The sequence below is a fragment of the Dendrobates tinctorius genome, unplaced genomic scaffold (genome assembly GCF_039654945.1).
Source record: "Dendrobates tinctorius isolate UK_male_01 unplaced genomic scaffold, ASM3965494v1 ptg000034l, whole genome shotgun sequence".
Classification (NCBI taxonomy): Eukaryota; Metazoa; Chordata; class Amphibia; order Anura; family Dendrobatidae; genus Dendrobates; species Dendrobates tinctorius.
This window is the reverse complement of record NW_027361702.1, coordinates 12,827,040-12,849,069: the sequence shown is the minus strand read 5'-3', so window position 1 is coordinate 12,849,069 and position 22,030 is coordinate 12,827,040. Positions and strand designations below refer to the sequence as shown.

General features: G+C 45.0%; 1 protein-coding gene across 3 annotated transcripts in view; it reads left to right on the top strand.

The window, feature by feature from the left end:
• The window catches only part of CMC4 (C-X9-C motif containing 4), a 44,730-nt gene extending 32,581 nt beyond the window's left edge, over positions 1-12,149 (top strand). For all 3 annotated transcript variants that reach the window (XM_073573116.1, XM_073573117.1, XM_073573118.1), the window contains exons 3-4: positions 11,479-11,546; positions 11,630-12,149. In XM_073573116.1, the coding sequence (XP_073429217.1) occupies positions 11,486-11,546; positions 11,630-11,805 (237 nt within the window). In that variant the 5' untranslated portion in view covers positions 11,479-11,485 and the 3' untranslated portion in view covers positions 11,806-12,149. The remainder of the gene's footprint in view (positions 1-11,478; positions 11,547-11,629) is intronic.
• The last annotated feature ends 9,881 nt before the right edge of the window (positions 12,150-22,030 follow it).

The following is a 22,030-nucleotide window of genomic DNA, read 5'->3' as shown; positions in this document are numbered from 1 at the left end:
TCAGGAAAAACGAGCAAACATGTAAGAAGTACAGTGGCATGTAAAAGTCTGGGCACCCCTGGTCAAAATTACTGTTAAGCAAGTTGAAGATGGAATGATCTCTAAAAGGGCTAAAGTTAAAGATGACACATTTTCTCTGTATTTTAGGCCAAAAAAATTATATATTGTCATTTTTTACATTTTAAAAATTACAATAAGGAAAATAGGCCAGTACAAAAGTTTGGGCACCCTGCATAGTTAGTACCTAGTAGCACTCCCTTTTAAAAATATCACCGCTTGTAAACGCTTTTAGTAGCCAGCCAAGAGTCTTTCAATTCTTGTTTGATGGATTTTCATCCATTCTTCCTTGGAAAATTCTTCCATTTCTGTGAGATTCCTGGGTCGTCTTGCATGCACTGCTATTTTGAGGGCTAGCCACAGATTTTCAATGATGATCGAATCGGGGGACTGTGAGGGCCATTGAAAAACCTTTAGCTATCGCCTTTTGAGGTAGTCTATTGTGGATTTTGATGTGTGTGTGATCATTATCCATTTGTAGAAGCCATCCTGTTTTCAAATTCAGCTTTTTTACACATGGTGTTATGTTTGCATCAAGAATTTGTTGAAATTTCATTGAATCCATTCTTCGCTCTACCCATAAAATGTTTCCTGTGCCATTGTCTGCAACACAACTCCAAAGCATGATTGATCCATCCCCAAGCTTAATGGTTGGAGAGATGTTCTTTTCCTGAAATTCTATGCATTTTTTTCTCTGCACATACCTTTATCATTGCGACCAAAGAATTTTATTTTAACTCCAACGATTCACAGGACTTGTTTCTAAAATGCATTGGGCTTGTTTAGATGTTCTTTTGCATACCTCTGATGCTGAATTTTATGGTGAGGGTGCAGTAGAGGTTTTCTTCTGATGACTCTTCCATGAAGGCCATATTTGATAAGGTGTCTCTGAACAGTAGAACAATTACCACAACTCCAGAATCTGCTAAATCTTTCTGAAGGTCTTTTGCAGTCAAGTGGGGGTTCTAATATGCCTTTCTAGCAATCCTACGAGCAGCTCTCTCTGAAATTTTGCTTGGCCTTCCAGACCTTATCTTGACCTCCACTGTTTCTGTAAACTGCCATTTCTGAATTGCATATTGAACTGAGGTAAGGACAACTTGAAAATGCTTTGCCATCTTCTTATAGCCTTCTCCTGCTTTGTAGGCCTCCACCATTTTCATTTTCAGAGTGCTAGGCAGCTGCTTAAAAGAACCCATGGTGGCTCTTTTTTCGCACAAGGTTAGAGGAGGCTATGTGTTTCTAAACCTTTGGAATCTGCATCAGCTGGCCTTTCCTAACGATGATGGTGAACAAGCCATAACCCTTACAGGCTAATTAAGGTCTGAAACCTTGGTCAAAGTTATCTGAGCACACAAATCTCCAAAGGTGCCCAAACTTTAGCATCGGACCATTTTTCTTTTTGTAATTTTTAAAATGTGAAAAAATGACTGTGTATTACTTTTTAGCCTAAAATACAAAACAAATGTGTCATCTTTAACTTTAGGCCTTTTAGAGATCATTTTATCTTCAACTTGCTTAACTGTTCACAATAACAGTAATTTTGACCAGGGTGCCTAATCTTTTTCATGCCACTGTATTTGTGAAAAAAAAGCATACTAACTCAACGGTTCATTAGGTCGGGGTCATATGCAGCGTACATGTCTAAATCCCATCCACATGCTGATGACAAAATGCACAGTTAAAAAAAATGACATGCAGTGCAGCAGTGGCATACCTACCATGTAGGCAGGGGACGCCATTGCCCCCCGGGCAGTCAGGGGGCCTGTCGCCAAGGGGTGTAATGCACCCATGAACAGCGGGCCCCCTGGATCTACCATGCTCTGGTAGGTGCCTGTCTCCTACTGGAGCGTGGCAAGGATAAATTAATACCGCCTGCTGCGCTGCGTTCCTCACTCTGCTTTGATGCAGATCCTCAGATGTGAGCGATCACATGATTGCATACATCATTCCAGGTCCTGTATCAAAGCAGAGGAACGCAGCGTGTGGCAGCAGGTGGTGAATATTAATTAAGCCCCTGCCGAGAGTATGGTGTACCCTCTTCCCAGCACTAATTCAGCATTGGAACTTCATTTCATGCTGTTGGCAGGGGGCGTGGCTAAAGGGGCAGGGCATCATGGAGGAAGGGAGGCCCAGGCCCCTTCAAAACTTTGCTATGGGGCCAGGGTCAAGCTACTTATCTCCCTGCATGTGAATGTATGCTGCCAATATGCAAAGGAGATTCCAGCCATTCAGACAAGGGGCTAAAATCCTGCACTGAAACCTGCACCTAAATCCATAGAGCTACATAGAGATTTTCGTGTAGAATTATCTACACCAGAATAGCTGTAGATCTACAGTCATGGACATTCCACAGAGGTTAGGAGACATGTTAATGAATCCTTAAGGTCCATTCACATGCACTAAGTAGTTGCAGCAGACAATCTGCAGCTAATTTATAGCAGAAAATTCTACACTAAAATTGACATCTATTGGTGCTGGTCTGATGGTTTGATATTGAAAACATTATCTATGAGCTCAAAAACCTTTCAGGTGATGCGGTTTTTTTAAAAAGCTGATCTGCTTTTGCAGCTGAAAAACGTATCCTCAAAAAACGCAGCAAAAACGCTGTGTGTGAATGTAGCCTTAGATCAGGAATAGAACAGCCATTTATAGGACATTTCATAACTTTCCCAAATTCCTATGAAAAAATATTCAGCACATTCTGCATTGAACTACTGTACCCAATTTATTATATATTTTAGGAGTCGGTCCATTTTATTCTGACTTCACCAAAATGAGCACCGACTCCATGACTCTGACTCCGACTCCACAGCCCTGTCTGTAATGACTCGCATCGGACCAGGAAAAGTAGTGTCACAGACGCACTTTGCACAAGCCACCACTGCTGGTCAACTCCTTAAGGGCCAGGATATTCTTCACCCACTCCTGAAGGGGAGGGGGGCTTTATAGAGACCTTCCCAGACTGCTGTCACAGGGTAGGTCGTGTCTGGTGACGTGGACGATATGGAGTCAGGTACAAGAGTAAATCCAAAGCTAACAAAAAAACACAAAATTGAAAACCAAAGGGAAACCCCGGGACAATAGTTGATGAATAAGGACCATTAGCAACTACGGAGAAGTAACCAGAGCTCAACCTGGAGACACTTGCCATATCACTACGCAAGGGAACTGAATACACAGGACTGGACTGGATTAGAAGGAGGCCTGTTATGATTAGGTCACCAAGGAGGATAGCCTGGGAATAAGCTAGGCAACCAGAAAACCAGAGAGGTTGGTAACTTAGCGGACTGCAGACCCCTAAACCTAACAACACAACTAGAATTAGCCGTGGGATGTAACTACGAAGCCCTAGACGCCTCGGCACAGCCAAAGAGTTAACTAAGCCTAAAGCAACAAAGGGGAAAGCTAAACTTCCCCGGAGTAGAACCCCAAAGGAATAGATAGCCCCCAAACAAATATTGCTGGTGAGACAAGATGAGGCACAAACACAGGCAGAAAATAGAGTAAGCAAATGATGGGGCCCAAACTGTCTAGATAGAACAGGACAGGAAAGATACTGTCTGCAATCGCACAAAAACCCTAAAAAATCCAACACGTCTGATATGTAAAAATACTGAGGCCACACGACCTTTCCTCCCACTAGAACAGCCTTCTAGTGTGAACTGGAAGCAAAGCAAAAGATACTGATTTAACAGAGGATTAGCAATACTGAACAGACTGAAATAAGCTGTGACATATGGAGCGGGGTCCAGCACCGATCCCAACAGGGAACAATGCTGAACCCACACAGCAAAGCAGAAAGCAGAGAAAGGCAAAAACTATCAAATGCAAAAAGATTCCAGCAAACAAATAACTTATCTGAACGATGCAGGACCAAGCAGGGGACAAGCAGACTTCCAAATGCACAGGAAGAAAACCAAATCACCAGCAACAACTGAGGGAAGCTTGCTCACTTAAATCTTCCCAGTCTGTAACACCTGACCTCCACTCATCCTCTTCAGGTGATTGACTTCTGTCGACCCGACAAGTTCCACTACCCGCAGCAACCACCAGAGGGAGCCCAAACTCAAAAGTCAGGTCCAGAGTGTTCACAACAGTACCCCCCCTTGAGGAGGGGTCACCAAACCGTCATCCAAGCCACCAGGCCGATCAGGATGGGCCCGGTGAAAGGCGCGAACCAATCTCTCGGCATGAATGTCAGAAGCAGACACCCAAGAATTATTCTCCTGACCATAACCTTTCCACTTGACCAAGTACTGGAGTCTCTGTCTAGCCTGACGAGAATCCAATACCTTCTCTACCTCATACTCCAGATTACCCTTAACCAATACAGGATCAGGGGGTGCAGCCATGGGAACTACTGGCTCCACAAACCTTTTCAACAAAGATTTATGAAAAACGTTGTGAATCTTAAATGTTACTGGAAGGGCCAAACGGAAAGAAATAGGATTAAGGATTTCCAAAATCTTATAAGGTCCAATGAACCTTGGCTTCAATTTTGGAGATGCAACATTCATAAGAATATTTTTTGAGGACAACCAAACCATGTCACCCACTTTAAACCGAGGACCAATGGTTCTATGCCGGTTGGCTGGCAAACCGTTGGGCCTTCTCCTGAGAGTGAGACAACTTATCCACTACTTGATCCCAAATCTGCTTCATTCTCTCTACCACAGAATCCACACTTGGGCAGGCCGAAACCTCCACCTGCCCTGAAGAACATCGAGGATGAAACCCAAAGTTGCAGAAAAAAGGAGACATCAAAGTGGCAGAATAGCCCTATTATTTAGAACAAATTCGGCCAAGGGCAAAAATGAGACCCAGTCATCTTGATCAGCAGATATAAAACATCTCTAATAGGTTTCCAAAGTCTGGTTTGTTCTCTCAGTTTGCCCATTGGTCTGAGATGAAATGCAGAGGAGAAAGACAACTGAATTTCCAGTTTAGAACAAAAAGCTCTCCACAATCTGAAAACAAACTGGACTATCAGGCACAATGTTTTCAGGAATACCGTGCAAACAAACCACCTGTTGTAAAAACAAGGGCACCAACTCAGAAGACGATGGCAACTTTGGGAGTGGTACAAGATGGACCATCTTAGAAAATCTATCACAGATCACCCAGAAAACCGTCATTCTCTGAGAGACAGGGAGATCAGAAATAAAATCCATTGAGATATGGGTCCATGGCCTCCTGGGCACCGGCAGAGGCATTAACAAGCCACTAGAACGAGAACAGACTTTTGGACTGAAAAAGTCCCACAGGACTGCACACAATTCCTGACATCACGAGATAAGTCAGGCCATCAAAAAGTCCGACTCACCAAATCTCTGGTACCAAAAATACCAGGATGATCAGCTAACGCGGAGCAATGAATTTCAGACATTACTCTTCTCCTCCACTGGTCAGGGACATACAATTTCCCCATAGGGCAACGTTCAGGTTTGTCCTCCTGAAATTCCTCCAGGGCACGTCTCAAATCGGGTGAAATGGCGGAAAGAACCACACCCTTATTTAGAATGCTAGCAGGCTCGGTCACATCAAGAGAATCTGCAAAGAAACCCCTAGAGAGGGCATCCCCCTAAACATTCTTAGTGCCCAGAAGAAAGGAGGCCACAAAATTAAAACGCGTGAAAAACAAGGCTCACCTAGCCTGTCTAGGATTCAATTGCTTAGCTGATTCGAGATAGATCAAGTTCTTGTAGTCGGTGAGGACCACAACTTGATGTCTGGCTCCCGCCAACCAATGTCTCCACTCTTCAAATGCCCACTTCCAGGCCAACAATTCCCGATTCCCCACATCATAGTTACGTTCAGATGGGGAAATATTTCGAGAAAAGAAGGCACAGGGATTCATCTTAGAGGTTACAGGATCTCTTTGAGACAAAACGGCTCCTGCACCAATCTCAGAAGCATCTATCTCCACCTGAAATGGGAGTAAAACCACAGGTTGCCGTAAGACCGGAGGAGCAGTGAGTCTCCGCTTAACCCCTTCACCCCCAAGGGTGGTTTGCACGTTCATGACCGGGCCAATTTTTACAATTCTGACCACTGTCCCTTTATGAGGTCATAACAATGGAACGCTTCCATGGATCCCGGTGATTCTGACATTGTTTTCTCGTGACATATTGTACTTCATGATAGTGGTAAAATTTCATTCAAATAACTTGCGTTTATTTGTGAGAAAAATGGAAAATTTTGAAAATTTTGCAATTTTCCAACTTTGAATTTTTATGCCCTTAAATCACAGAGATACGGCACACAAAAAACTTGATAACCAACATTTCCCACATGTTTACTTTACATCAGCACAATTTTGGAACCAAAATTTTTTTTTGTTAGGAAGTTATAAGGGTTAAAAATTGACCAGCGATTTCTCATTTTTGCAACATCATTATATTTTTACGGACCACATCACATTTGAAGCCACTTTGAGGGGTCTATATGATAGAAAATACCCAAAAGTGACACCATTCTAAAAACTGCACCCCTTAAGGTGCTCAAAACCACATTCAAGAAGTTTATTAACCCTTTAGGTGCGTCACAGGAATTTTTTTGAATATTTAAAAAAAAAATGAACATCTAACTTTTTTTCACAAAAAAAATACTTCAGGTTCATTTTTTTTTATTTTACCAAGGGTAACAGGAGAAATTGGACTGCAAAAGTTATTGTGCAATTTGTCCTGAGTACGCTGATACCTGATATGTGGGGGGGAACGACTGTTTCGGCGCATGGCAGAGCTCAGAATGGAAGGAGCGCCATTTGACTTCAATGCAAAATTGGCTGGAATTCAGATCGGACGCCATGTCACGTTTGGAGAGTCCCTGATGTATCTAAACAGTGGAAACCCCCTACAAGTGACCCCATTTTGGAAACTAGACACCCCCAAGGAACTTATCTAGATATGTGGTGAGAACTTTGAACCCACAAGGGCTTCACAGAAGTTTATAACGTACAGTGGTACAATTAAAAAAGTCATATTTTTTCCACAAAAATGATCTTTTCACCCCAATTGTTATTTTCCCAAGGGTAACAGGACCCTAAAAGTTATTGTGCAATTTGTCCTGAGTACGCTGATACCCCACATGTGGGGGTAAACCACTATTTGGGCGCATGGCAGAGCTCGGAAGGGAAGCAGCGCCATTTGACGTTTTTGGCTGGAATTGAGATCGGACACCATGTCGCGATTGGAAAACCCCTGATGTACCAAAACAGTGGAAACCCCCCACAAATGACACCATTTTGTAAACTAGACCCCCCAAGGAACTTATCTAGATGTGTGGTGAGCACTTTGAACCCCCCAGTGCTTCACAGAAGTTTATAACGCCCGGGCGTGAAAATAAAAAAAATTTATTTTTTCCACAAACATGATCTTTTAGTCACCATTTTTTTTATTTTCCCAAGGATACCAGGAGAAATTGGACCCCAAAAGTTGTTGTCCAATTTGTCCTGAGTATGCTGATACCCCATATGTGGGAGAAAACTACTGTATGGGCACACGTCGGGCTTCGGAAGGGAAGTAGTGACGTTTTGGAATGCAGACTTTGATGGAATGGTCTGCGGGTGTCATGTTGCCTTTGGAGAGCCCCTAATGTACCTAAACAGTGGAAACACCCCACAAATGACCCCATTTTGAAAACTAGACCCCCTAAGGAACTTATCTAGATGTGTGGTGAGCACTTTGAACCCCCAAGTGCTTCACAGAATTTTATAACACTCGGACGTGAAAATAAAAAAATCATTTTTTTCCACATAAATGATATTTTTGCCCCCAATTTTTTATTCTCCTAAGGGTAACAGGAGAAATTGGACCCCAAAAATTGTTTTGCAATTTGTCCTGAGTAGGCTGATACCCTACATGTTGGGGTAAAACACTGTTTGGGCGCATGGCAGAGCTTGGAAGGGAAGGAGCACCATTTGACTTTTTCAACTCAGAATTGGCTGGAATTGAGATCAGATGCCATGTTGCATTTGGAGAGCCCCTGATGTGCCCAAACAGTGGAAACCCCCAATTCTAACTCCAACCCGAACCCCAACACACCCCTAACCCTAATCTCAGCCCTAACCCTAGCCCTAATCCTAGCCCTGGACCTAACCCTAGCCCTAACCCTAATGGGAAAATGGAAATACATAAATTTTTTTAATTTTATTTTCCCTAACTAAGGGGGTGATAACGGGGGGTTTGATTTACTATTTATAGCGGTTTTTATGTTTGGCAGCTGTCGCACGCTAAAAGACGCTTTTTATTGTAAAAATAGTTTTTGCATCACCACATATTGAGAGCTATAATTTTCCGTATTTTGACCCACCGCGTCATGTGAGGTCTTATTTTTTGCGGGACGAGTTGACTTTTTTTAGTGGTACCATTTTCGGGCACGTGACATTTTTTGATCGCTTTTTATTCCGATTTTTGGGACGCAGAATGAACAAAAACCAGCGTTTCATGAATTTCTTTTGGGGCGATGCGTTTACACGGTTCCGCATGTGGTAAAATTGATAAAGCGGTTTTATTCTTCGGGTCAGTACGGTTACAGCGATACCTCATTTAGGTTTTTTTTATGTTTTGGTGGTTTTATTCAATGAAAACTATTTTATATAAAAAATAATTATTTTTGCATCGCTTTATTCTGCGAGCTATAACTTTTTTATTTTTTCGCTGATGATGCTGTATGGCGGCTCGTTTTTTGCGGGACAAGATGACGTTTTCAGCGGTACCATGGATTTTTATATGCATCTTTTTGATCGCGCGTTATTACACTTTTTGTTTGGCGGTATGATAATAAATCATTATTTTTTGCTTAGTTTTTTATTTTTATTTTTTAAGGGGTTCGCTAAAGGGGTTAACTAATGGGACAGTTTCATAGGGCGGGTCGTTACGGACACGGCGATACCTAATATGTGTACTTTTATTGTGTTTTTTTTTTATTATTTCCAAAAAATGGATTTATTGGGGGACTATTTTTTATTTTTTTTTTTTCTAATTTGGCGATTTTTTTTTTTTTTTTTAAATTATTTTAACACTTTTTTTAGTTTTTTTTTAACTTTATTACATAGTCCCAGGTGGGACATCACTGTCCTGTGACAGATCGCTGATCTGTCACATCACAGATCACTGTGACAGATCAGCGATCTGTCACAGGCACTACTGCAGACTTCCTCATGCCTGCGCTTTGCAGGCACTGAGGAAGCCAGCTCCCTGCAGGCCCCCGAAGGCCCCCATCGCCATCTTGGATTCGGGGGCCTGCAGGAAAGGAGCCCCCCGCAGCAGCGCTGCACATTGCGCTGCCGTGGGGGGCTCAGGGAAGCACGGAGGGAGCCCCCTCCCTGCCGATTCTTCCCTTTAACCCCCGGTACACCGCGATCATGTTTGATCGCGGTGTGCAAGGGGTTAACGTGTCGGGGGCGGTCCGTGACCGCCTCTGACACATTGTGCCGGGTGTCAGCTGTGATAATCAGCTGACACCCGGCCGCGATCAGCGTCGCTCACCACGTGGGCGCCGCTGATCGCGCTAGACGTACTATCCCGTCCATGGGCATAGGGGCCCGGGTCCCATGGACGGGATAGTACGTCTGATGTCAGAAAGGGGTTAAGCTCCTGAAGCGCCGAGACTGCCTCTGGAGACCAATTCACCATATCAGCACCCTTTTTGGTCAAATCCGTCAGTGGTTTAACAATACCAGAAAAATTACTTATGAATTTATGGTAGAAATTAGCAAAACCCAAAAGCTTCTGGAGAGCCTTCAAGGAAGTGGGCTGAACCCAATCATAAATGGCCTGTACCTTGGCCGAGTCCATTTCAATAGCAGATGGTGACAAAATGAATCCCAAAAACGAAATATTTTGTACGCCAAAGAGACATTTCGATCCCTTAACATACGGAGCATTTTCCCTCAAAATCCGGAACACAGTCCGAACATGTTCCACATGAGAATCCTAATCACTGGAAAAAATATTGTCCAAATAAATGATCAAAAACTTATCCACAAAGTCCCGGAAAATATCATTCATGAAATATTGGAAGACGGAAGGGGCATTAGTGAGCCCAAAAGGCATCACTAGGTACTCAAAATGTCCCTCAGGAGTATTAAACGCCGTCTTCCATTCATCACCGTGCTTGATGCGAATAAGGTTATACGCCCCCGTAAGATCAAGCTTGGTAAACCAACTAGCACCTTTAACTGGAAAATAAATCAGGGGTAACGGATACTGATATCCAGCAAACAAATAACTTATGTGAACGATGCAGGACCAAGCATTGGACAAGCAGACTTCAAAATGCACAGGAAGAAAACCAAATCACCAGCAACAACTGAGGGAAGCTTGCTCACTTAAATCTTCCCAGTCTAACACCTGACCTCCACTCATCCTCTTCAGGTGATTGACTTATGTCCACCCGACCAGTTCCACTACCCGCAGCAACCACCAGAGGGAGCCCAAACTCAGAAATCAGGTCCAGAGTGTTCACAACAGAGGCCTTATAAAGCCAGCCCTAATCCAAGGGTAATAATCGGGTGATGCATTCCTCCCAGTCATGTCCATGGAGCCTCTCCCTGCTCACCTGTAAAGCAGGGTGCACAAATTCCCACCTTTGGCTAACACCAGGCAAGGCAGCATCCCTTGTCTCCTGGGCCATGAAACCAATGGAAGCATGGTGACCTGTGTTTCCACATAGCTCACCACTTCCACACTGGAGTCACCACCATGTGTAGTCGCACCCCCAAAGTGCGTGCTAACTCTTCCCGCAATCAGGAAACCAGAGGAGGACAATTTTGTCCACAGCAGGTATTCCTAACAATGGCACCGACTGCATATGTGCCTGAATCTTACTTTGCTGGGGGGGCTGAGATTTAAGCCCTGACATGACCACTGAATGTAGCAAAGAACGCAGTGTGAAAGGCTCTTAGTCGTTGGGATATCCACAGAACGGCTATGGCCTCCATTCACTGCACCCCTCACTTTGTGGAAAGCATGCCCCAGAACTTTGACCGCTCTGGGTTCAGCATATTTGTGCATATTGATCTGTCAAAGTGTCGGGGAGTGTATACAGTATAGTGAGTGGTGCAGGTCCGTGCACGGCCCTATGACTGAAAGCCGGAGGCTTCTGCGAGGAAATACGTTTTTTCTTCCAGTAGCTGAACATTCAGTAAGGCGGCCAGGCAGCATTGTGATGCTTAGTAGGCCACTTATTTTTCCTATTTTCTGCTGTCTTAACCCAAGGTGTATTATACTAAGTTATGTCCAATATTTTGAAAATACAGTACATGGGTCTTTATGTTTGAGAGAGGAGCCCATAACGCTCCGAAATGCGTTGTTCGTGTAAGACAAGTTCCAATAAACGTTGTTATTGCTTCCATATGTTGTGATTGCTTTACCAATGACCCATATATATATATTGATTATTGCCTCTTTCCTACAGGTGAGTGATGCCTAAGAGAAAGGATCCGTGTCAGAAGGCCGCGTGTGCGATCCAACAATGCCTGCAGTGTACGCCGTAATAAGCACGTTGTCATAACACGTTCTGCCCCATACAGTCCGCACAATATGGTGATGTTATTGTGTTTCCACAGTAAACAATTATAAGGAGAGCTGCTGTCAGCAAGAGATTGAAGCAATGCGGATCTGCTGCTCTAAGCTGCTCCCACAGTGGTCCGTCTGCTGCTCCGGCTTCAGAGACCCCCAAGTTACTGAGGACAAAGGATCACCACCTGTGGACCACAGCAAAGCTGCATTCATTAAGACCTAATGCCGGCTAGTACAGCTGGAAGGTTGTCACAACATATACTGAAAAAAAGTTGACACTAATTTTTTTTTTTTTTAATCAGATACATTTTTACTAACGAAATTCAAACAGAAAACGAAGTGCAGACATTACAGTGTCCAACAAGGTCACATATTTTCAATTACAGCGCATCCCCTCCCTCCCCCCTTATAGAAAAAACAGCAACATATACTCAGAAGTACGTCCTCCTTTCGGGATCATCGTCTCTCCACCCACGGTGTCCACAATGAATTGAACGTGTTTTCCCTTTTTCTTTTGGCATAAATACCTTTATCCATATTTGCAATAAAGTCTGATTGTCTATTAAATTCTTGTATCGTCGGCGGTTCTTCATTTATCCAGTGCCTGGCTATTAATTTACATGCAATGTATAACAACCTAGCTATCGCCAGTTTGAACTGATTTTGAATCTGATTCTCCTCCACATAACCCAAAATACAAACCACAGGATCCCTCTCAATTCTACAGTCAGACACTCCCTCTATAGAGTTAATAACGGCTGTCCAGTATGAGTCCAGTCTGGAGCACTGCCACAACATGTGTAAAATCTCGGCTCCATCAGCCTGACGATGAGGGCATCCAGAAGTCCATCTCCGTCCTGCCGTAAATAGTCTTTCAGGTGTCCTATATACTCTATGGAGCACATATATTTGTGAGAGTCTACCTGGCTCACTCAGTGACAGTTGGGGGATATATTCCATAATCGCCTCCCACTTATCCTCTTCTATCGGCCCCAATTCGTCTTCCCACTTCTCTTTAGCCTTAATCTGGTAATTAGTTAAAAAGGTGTGCATTAAGTTCTTATAAATACCTGCCATAACTCCTTTTGTTCCCCCCATCACTACACACATAGTCCACCATTATGTCTTTTTGGACCCTCATAGAAACCGTCTTAGGCTACTTTCACATTAGCGTTTTTTAGCGCTGCGCTTCGTGCGCAATAGAAACGCATGCAAAAAACGCATCATACGTTTTGCATGCGTTTGCGTTTTTTAGGCGCATGCGTTTTAACCAGTTTCTAGCCATGTTAACTCTTAAAACGCATGCGATTTTAAACGCAGGTGTGCGCATGGACATGAGCTCGCCTGCGTTCCCATATACTGTAATGCGTTATTTTGTCACTTTTTTGACACAGTTGGACGGACCCAAAAATGCAACAGGTTGCGTCGGACGTGCCTAGGCGCACACTACAAAAAAGCATACGCACGAAAACGCATACGAATGCGTGCAAACGCTAGACCATACGCCCGCCATGTTAAACATATGGGCGCTGCACTAAAAATGCAAATGTGAAACCAGCCTTACTCTGCGCTATGTAAGCATGACAGAGCTGTCTATACTGGAACCCACAGATCTCAGATAACTCGTATTCCTCCTGTAGTTTCTCAAAAGTCACTAGTCCTTGCGAGTCCTGTAATTGGGCCATGTATTGAATTCATTTCCTCGTCCCAGTTTTTAAATTCCCCCATTTTGTCAAACTCTGGCAGTTTTTCATTTTGCTATATAGGGGAATAATTTGTCAAGGCCTCCACTCCCCTAATCCTTTTTCTTTCCTCCCACACCTTGTGTACCAGGGCCACAGCTTACACACACACAGACCAGTGCCCCCCTGCTTGCAGCTCTGTGAAATCTGAACTCACACCGAGGAATTCTCCCCTCCCCTCCCCCTGCAAGGGATGTTAATTAAGCTGAGTGAAAAAAGAATGTCTTTGTTTGAGACATGCAGCTGAATAAACTATGAGAGGTATTAAAATAAGCTAGCATGGGCTCTGGTCACGGCAGAAAAATGAAACGGACATTTCTGTGATCTGCGTGGACCCGGCTTCGCTACGATGGCTCTTGCGAAGTTCTCGGATCCCCAGAAACTGAGATATGGATTGCTCCCAAATGGAGTGTCTTAACTATGGCATGCTTGGTTTTGTTTTATTGTATTCGATAAACTGGGAAATATGATACCAATCGGCGTGTTTATATGAGCTTCCCTCGTTAAGATATAGTTATAAGTTTTACAGTGAAATTGCAACTTGGAGAAAGGGGGGCTGACCCTCCCCAGACTGCCCCTTTTGTGATGTAACCGACCCTAGACTGTAAGATATCCCTCCCTTGAAATTCTTCAGTTGGAGCTGCAGACTCTGTGCTGACAAGAACACCAGATGAGTGGAGATGTGTGGCTCCGCCTTCTTTCCCCACATGGCTTGTCTAAAGACCATTAAGCAACTGTAAGTGTTGATCTATGTTAATCCCATTTATTTTATATTTGCATTGTACATATCTACTGTCTCAACTTTGTAACAACTTATCTGTGTAATCACTGCCCACCTTTTGGGAATAAATGATAAATTTATTAGTTTGTCTTCATGATCTAAGAAAAAAACTTATGCGCCTTTTTTAGATAATCGCTACTAATTTGGGGGTTTGCCATGGACCCTCTTAATTAACTCTTTGATTAAGTGAATCGTGGCTGGTGGCAGCGTGGTGTGTTCGGTTGGTTGGGCTAGTTGGCAATACGGAAGGGTCTTATATGCTGAATGAGTGGCTGCGGCCAAAGCATTGATAACTCCCTCACTGCAGCGTGCCTGGTGGCCAGACCTCATTGAAGCAGCCAGCCAGCGATCAATTATCCCAGGTGTAGGTTCCTGACTGACCTGAGGGTAAAGGGGGGGCGCCGGAGAGCTGCGAGTTCCAAAGTGGAACTGAGAAAGTGGGATATCCATTTATTTCCTGCAGTTCTTGGAAGGTTGTTAGCAGTGGTGGGGCATCCAAAATACCCCCGTGCGATAAATTGTTAGGGCAAGATTAGCTTGCTGTATATTTTTGTCACATGGTGCCAGTGGTGGGATAACTAAGATAAGCCCCCACTGTGCCTGTGGTAGCCATGTGCCGGCAGTGCGTCGCGTCCCTCCGTCCGCTGACATACCGGTATCGGCGGTGGGATCGTGACATTGTTGGCAGCGGTGGGATCGCCACATATTGGCAGAGCGGTGGGATAATCATAGAGCATTAGTGATCTGGTTTGAGCAATCATCCCTCACAAAAAACTTGCATGGTTCCTGCGGGAATCCTGCGTCAGGTTTTGGAGAACAGACTCAGTGGTTACTAATCTTGAGACAATTTTGTGCACTTGCAAGTATCCCCTCCCTTCTCTTTGTTTTTCTTTTCTATCTTTTATTTGGCAACCATGGCTACATGGGGAGAATCTTATTATAAGCAGCTTAATAAGGACACCCTGAGGTCCCTGTGCACGTCAAAGCAGATTGACGTTGTCACAGGGTCCTTCTCCGATACCACACAATCAACAGAGCGAGGGAAGGGTGAACAATCCCAAGACCTTTATTACAGGCAAAATTACAAGGTCCATAAACAATCCACCACACTGAGGATAAAATAGTCCAGAACAAGAATGTAGTCCAGTAACAGGATAAAATGTCCAGGGAGATGAGATTCCAAAACTCTAGCACCAGAGGATAAAAATGGGTCCTTCTCTCTGAAGTGCAGTCTTTACACAATCCTCCCTAAACAGGAACTGACTTGACCAGCTCCTGTTCTCCCCACCCCCTTCCTTGTGTCCAGGGGTAGTCAAACAGGTTGTGGCAGTTTCCAGGCCTCCCAGAGGAGAACAAAGGAGCCTTGGGGATTAATGCACTACAGGGGGTCATCAAGAGACAGACACAGTCAGGCTGTAGACCCACAGGGCATCAAGAAAAACACTATAAAAACAAGTGAAATAGAAATATACACAAAATGATATCCACAAAGCATATCATACCATCACAACCTCTCCCCCCATAATAAGTGAGCACGCCATGAGGTCTACACAGACCTCTGGCCTGCTCACTTTAGTCCACATTGCTCAGTTATTTATAGTTCCTTGTACAGTGGCAGGGGTAGGTCGGCCTGGGGAGCCTATGGTTCTTGTCGAGACAGACCATCGGCATTCTTGTGTTGGCTTCCCCGCTTGTATTGGATGGAGAAGCTGTAGGGTTGTAAGGACAAGCTCCACCGCAGCAATCTTCCATTGTCCCCTGATACGCGGTTCAGCCATGTGAGGGGGTTGTGGTCTGTAACAATTGTAAAGTCTCTGCCATACAAGTATTGCTGCAATTTTTTTAGCGCCCATACGAAGGCAAGGCACTCCTTTTCAATAGTGACATAGGCAACTTCCCGATCCAGTAGTTTCCGACTGGCAAAAGCAACAGGATGTTCTTCTCCGGCGGCGTTCACTTGGCTAAGTACTGCCCCAATCCCAAATGTGGATCCATCTGTCTGCACGAGGAACCTGCGTTTATAATCCGGGGCAGCCAAGACAGGAGCAGTGACGAAAAGTACAAGTAAAGCAAGTACCTGCTTTTTAGTCTGGGGTCTACACCAGTTGCTAATGGCTTCTACCTTGGCAGGCTCAGGCCTTAGGGTCCCACCCCCAACTCTATGCCCGAGGTACTGCACCTCAGCCATCCCTATTTGGCACTTATTAGGGCGAATGGTCAGTCCTGCAGTAAGGATACAGTCTAGCACTATGCCCAAGTGTTTAAGATGTTCCTCCCAGGTTGTGCTAAAAATGGCAATGTTGTCTAAGTAAGCACAGGCAAAGTCCTGACATTGTTGTAACAGTCGATCTACCAGTCTCTGGAAAGTAGCGGGGACAGTTTTCATCCCAAAGGGCATTCCCAGGAATAACATAGTTAGTGTCATTAATTTTCTTGACAACCTGATAAGGGCCTTCCCACACTGCTTGAAGCTTGTTGGCAGGGGAAGCAGTAATCATGAGCACTTGCTGTCCGTCCATAAATTCCCGGTTCCTGGCATTTTGGTCATACCAGGTTTTTTTGTCTGGACTGGGCCATTTGCTGATGTTCTTTAGCGAAGGTAGCTAGCTGGGCGAGACGGTCTCTGAGCTCTTGAACATAGGGAACGATGGGCATTCCGGTATCTGAGATGTCTCCCTCCAAATATTGTTTCAGAAGAGTGAGAGGCCCACGGACCTTCCGGCTAAACAGTAGTTCGAAGGGAGAGAACCCTGTGGACTCTTGGGGAACCTCCCGATAGGCGAAGAGGAGATGTGGCAGGTACTTTTCCCAGTCTTTTTCAACATCAGCAAAAGCCCTCAGCATATTTTTTAGGGTTCCATTAAAGCGTTCACATAGTCCGTTGGTCTGCAGGTGGTATGGGGTGGTGCGAATGGCTCAAACACCACAGGTATGCCATAGGGACTGGACCAGATCTGATATGAACTGAGTGCCTTGATCCAATAATATTTCACTAGGAAACCCTACCCGGGTAAAGATGGTAACAAGGGCCTCAGCTACCTTTACTGCTGTAATACTGGACAGGGCCACAGCTTCAGGATACCTAGTGGCATAGTCCACGGTCAGGATATATTTTTTCCCCGACCAGCTGGGGTGGGGCAGAGGACCTATGATGTTGACAGCTACACGTTGAAATGATTCCTCAATTATGGGCAGGGATTGCAGGGGTACGTTATGTCGAGCTCCTGGATGCCGCATTCGCTGGCACACATCGCAGGTGCGGCAATAATGGGCTACCGACTGCGAGACGCCCGGCCAGTAAAAGCTTTGGGTGAGTCTCTTTTCAGTCCTTTTTCTCACTTGATGCCCAGCCAAGGGGATGTCATGGGCCAGTTGGAGTAGCTGTACCCTGTACTTCTGAGGGACAATGAGTTGCCTGGTCGTTGCATCAGGGTTGCCCTGGTCACTGCCCTTTGTTACACGATAATACAGTCCGTTTTCTCGAGTGAAGCCATCCCCATTATCTCCCATGTGCCCAGTTTCTGCCTTTCGCCTAAGGGCTGCTAAGCTAGTGTCACCCTCTATTTCTCTCCTAAACTCTCTGTCCCAAGACTCTCCCAATGTAGTAGCAGCGAACGTATTGCTTACCACCTCTGATGCGGTTCGTGGTGGTTGCTCCCCGGTGAGATCCGGATGATGTAGTGCTTGAAGGGCCTGTAGTCGGGTGACTGCTCCCACAAATTGGCACTGTAACTCCCCAATGTCGTTACCAAGGAGGATATCTGCAGGAAGTCCTCCCATAACTCCAATCCAACACAGTTTTTCTCCACAACCATAATCCAAACGCACAGAAGCTCGCTGTATATATTTGCAGGCACCCCCCACCAGGACAATGGGACTTCCCGGACCCTGGTAAATTGCCTCGGGTCAAACCACATGGGGGTCAGCGTTAGTCAAGAATGCCCCCGTGTCTCTAAATCCTGACACTTTGTATCCATCAATTAAGACATCCTGCAGGTGGCGTTGCCGTTGCTCTGAGTAGCTAAAGGACAGAGCCCGGTGTTATGATTGAGTCACCGTAGGAGGCAAAAACAGAAATGCTAGCTAAGTCCAGAAAACCAGAGAGGTTGGCAGCTATCGGATTGCAGACCCCTGAACTTATCAACACAACTAGCAGTAGCCGTGGGGGGTTCCTACGATGCCCTAGACCCCTCGATCACAGCCGGAGAACTACATAGCCTAAGGACAGAAAGGGAAATCTAAACTGCCCCAGAGCAGACCCCAAAGCAAAAGGCAGCCCCCCACATATAATGACGGTGAAGCAAGAAGAAAGAACACAACACAGACAGAAAGAAAGACTGAGCAAAGACAGGGCCCAAGCTAACTAGATAGGAAAGGACAGGAAGGCTGCTGTCTGCAATCCATGAAAAACCCTATGAAAATAAAAGCCAACAGACTGACAGTGAAAAAGGCCCTGAAGACGCTAGGCTTCAAAAGACTATGTCAGTACTCAGGAATATTCTGAAGACAGAGCAACCGGCAAAAGGGGATTCAGCTCACCCCAGCAGGGAATGGCAGAATCAGAAAAGCAAGGCAAACAAAAGCTAAAAGGCAAAGCAGAAAACTTAGCTTTAGAGGAGCAGGAATCAGACTGGTCTCCTAGAAGTCCACAGAGAAATCACCCGCAGGGCAGAAGGGCGTCGGCAGCCTTATATCCAGTCCGTGACTCCATTCAGCCAGTCATCATCATTAGGCTCAGGTGCCTGATAACCAGGCTCATTACCTTCCTTTACCAGAATAGGGAGTTCACCAGACCTCAGTGACGAAGGGGAAAATGAACTCACAACAGTACCTCCCCCTTGAGGAGGGGTCACCGAACCCTCAACCACGCCACCGGAGCGATCAGGGTGAGCCCGATGAAAGGCACGCACCAATCTTTTGGCATGAATATCAGAGGCAGAGACCCAGGAATTATCCTGACCATAACCCTTCCACTTAACCGAATACTGGAGTCTCCGTCTAGCCAGACGGGAATCCAGTATTTACCTCATATTCCATGTTACCTTCAACCAATACAGGGTCCGGAGGTGCCACCCCAGGAACAACTGGTTCAACAAACCTCTTCAACAAGGACTTATGGAACACATTATGGATTTTAAATGTGACAGGAAGAGCCAAACGAAAAGAGACCGGATTAATAATCTCCAAAATCTTGTAAGGTCCGATAAATCTAGGCTTAAACTTAGGGGAAGCCACCTTCATAGCAATATTTTTTGATGATAACCACACCATATCACCAATCTTAAACTGGGGACCAATGGTCCTATGTCGATTGGAAAACCGCTGGGCCTTTTCCTGGGAGAGAGATAACTTATCCACCACTTGGTCTCAGATCTGGTGCATTCTCTCCACCACAGTGTCAACACCTGGGCAGGCAGAAGGCTCCACCTGCCCTGAAGAAAATCGAGGATGAAACCCAAAGTTACAAAAAAAAGGTGACATCAAAGTGGCAGAACTAGCTCTATTATTTAAAGCAAATTCCGCCAAGGGCAAAAATGAAACCCAATCATCCTGATCAGTGGAAATCAAACATCTCAAATACGACTCCAAGGTCTGGTTTGTTCTCTCTGTCTGCCCATTGGTCTGAGGGTGAAAAGCAGAGGAGAAGGACAACTGAATTCCCAGCTTGGAACAGAAAGTCCTCCAAAATCTAGACACAAACTGAACTCCTCTGTCAGATACAATGTTCTCAGGAATCCCGTGCAAACGAACCACCTGTTGCAAAAACAGGGGCACCAACTCAGAGGAAGACGGCAACTTAGGGAGTGGTACAAGATGAACCATCTTAGAGAACCTATCACAAATCACCCAAATAACAGTTATTCTTTGAGAGACCGGCATATCAGAGATGAAATCCATTGAAATATGGGTCCATGGCCTCCTGGGGACCGGCAAAGGCATCAACAACCCACTAGAGCGAGAACAAGATTTAGACCGGGAGCAAGTCCCACAGGCTGCACAAAATTCCTGACATCATGAGACAAGGTGGGCCACCAAAAAGAGCGACTCACCAGATCTCTAGTACCAAAAATACCTGGATGACCAGCCAATGCAGAGCAATGAACTTCAGACATCACTCTCTTCTTCCACTGGTCAGGAACATACAACTTTCCACTGGGACAACGCTCAGGTTTGTCCTCCTGGAACTCTTGCAGAGCAAGTCTCAAATCGGGCGAGATGGCAGAAAGAACTACCCCTTCGCCTAAGATGGTAGCAGGCTTGGTCACCACAGGAGAATCAGCAAAGAAGCTCCTAGAAAGGGCGTCTGCCTTGACATTCTTAGTTCCAGGAAGAAAAGAGACCACAAAATCAAAACGTGTAAAAAACAAGGCCCACCTAGCCTGTCTAGGGTTCAAGCGTTTAGCCGACTCTAGGTAAATCAAATTCTTGTGGTCAGTGAGGACCACAACTTGATGTTTAGCTCCCTCCAACCAATGTCTCCACTCCTCAAATGCCCATTTCATGGCCAACAGTTCCCGATTCCCCACATCATAGTTACGTTCAGATGGAGAGAACTTTCGGGAAAAGAAAGCACAGGGATTCATTTTAGATGTTACAGGATCCTTTTGGGACAAAACAGCTCCTGCACCAATCTCAGAAGCATCCACCTCTACCTGGTACGGAAGTGAGACATCAGGTTGCCGCAAAACCGGGGCGGAGGTGAATCTTCGCTTCAGCTCCTGAAAGGAAGAAACAGCTTCCGGAGACCAATTTAACACATCAGCACCCTTCTTAGTCAGATCAGTCAATGGCTTGTCAATACTAGAAAATTTTTCTATAAATTTCCGATAAAAATCAGCAAAACCCAAAAACTTCTGGAGGGCCTTCAAAGAAGTGGGCTGAACCCAATCATAAATGGCCTGTACCTTGGCTGGGTCCATTTCAATAGTTGACGGAGACAAAATAAATCCCAAAAATGAAATCCTCTGTACTCCAAAAAGGCATTTCGATCCTTTGACATACAGGGAATTCTCCCTCAAGATCCGTGACACAATCCGAATATGTTCCACATGAGAATCCCAATCCTTGGAGAAGATCAAAATATCATCCAGATAGATAATCAAAAATTTATCGACAAAGTCTCGGAGAATATCGTTCATGAAGCACTGGAAGACAAAAGGGGCATTAGTGAGCCCAAAAGGCATCACCAGGTACTCAAAATGTCCCTCCAGAGTATTAAACGCCATCTTCCATTCATCCCCCTGCTTAATGCGGATAAGATTATACGCCCCCCTGAGGTCAAGCTTGGTAAACCAGCAAGCACCTCTAACTCTAGAGAATAGATCCGAAATCAGGGGTAACGGATACTGATATTTAATAGTAATTTTGTTGAGGGCACGATAATCAATACAAGGCCTTAAAGAACCATCCTTTTTGGCAACAAAAAAAAAACGGCACCTAAGGGTGAAGAGGATGGTCTAATATGACCCTTCTCCAATGCCTCCTTAATATAGGACCGCATAGCCTCGTGCTCTGGTACAGATAAATTGAAGAGCCGACCCTTGGGAAATTTACACCCTGGGCTCAGTTCAATTGCACAGTCATAACTCCTATGAGGAGGCAAGGACGCAGACTCATTCTCACTAAATACATCATAAAAGTCCGCCAAATAGTCAGGAACATCATGCGACTGAGGAGAGGTGGAAAAAACCGGAGCCTCACTAAAGGCACACCGACAACCCCAACTCACCACAGACACAGATTTCCAATCCAAAACTGGATTATGAATTTGCAACCAGGGAAACCCCAGAACAACGGCATCATGCAGACCATGCAACACCAAAAATCTGCAATTTTCTTGATGGTCTGGGGCGAGACCCGCATGACCACCTGGGTCCAAAACTGAGGTTTATTTTTCTCCAAAGGAGTAGCATCAATCCCCCTCA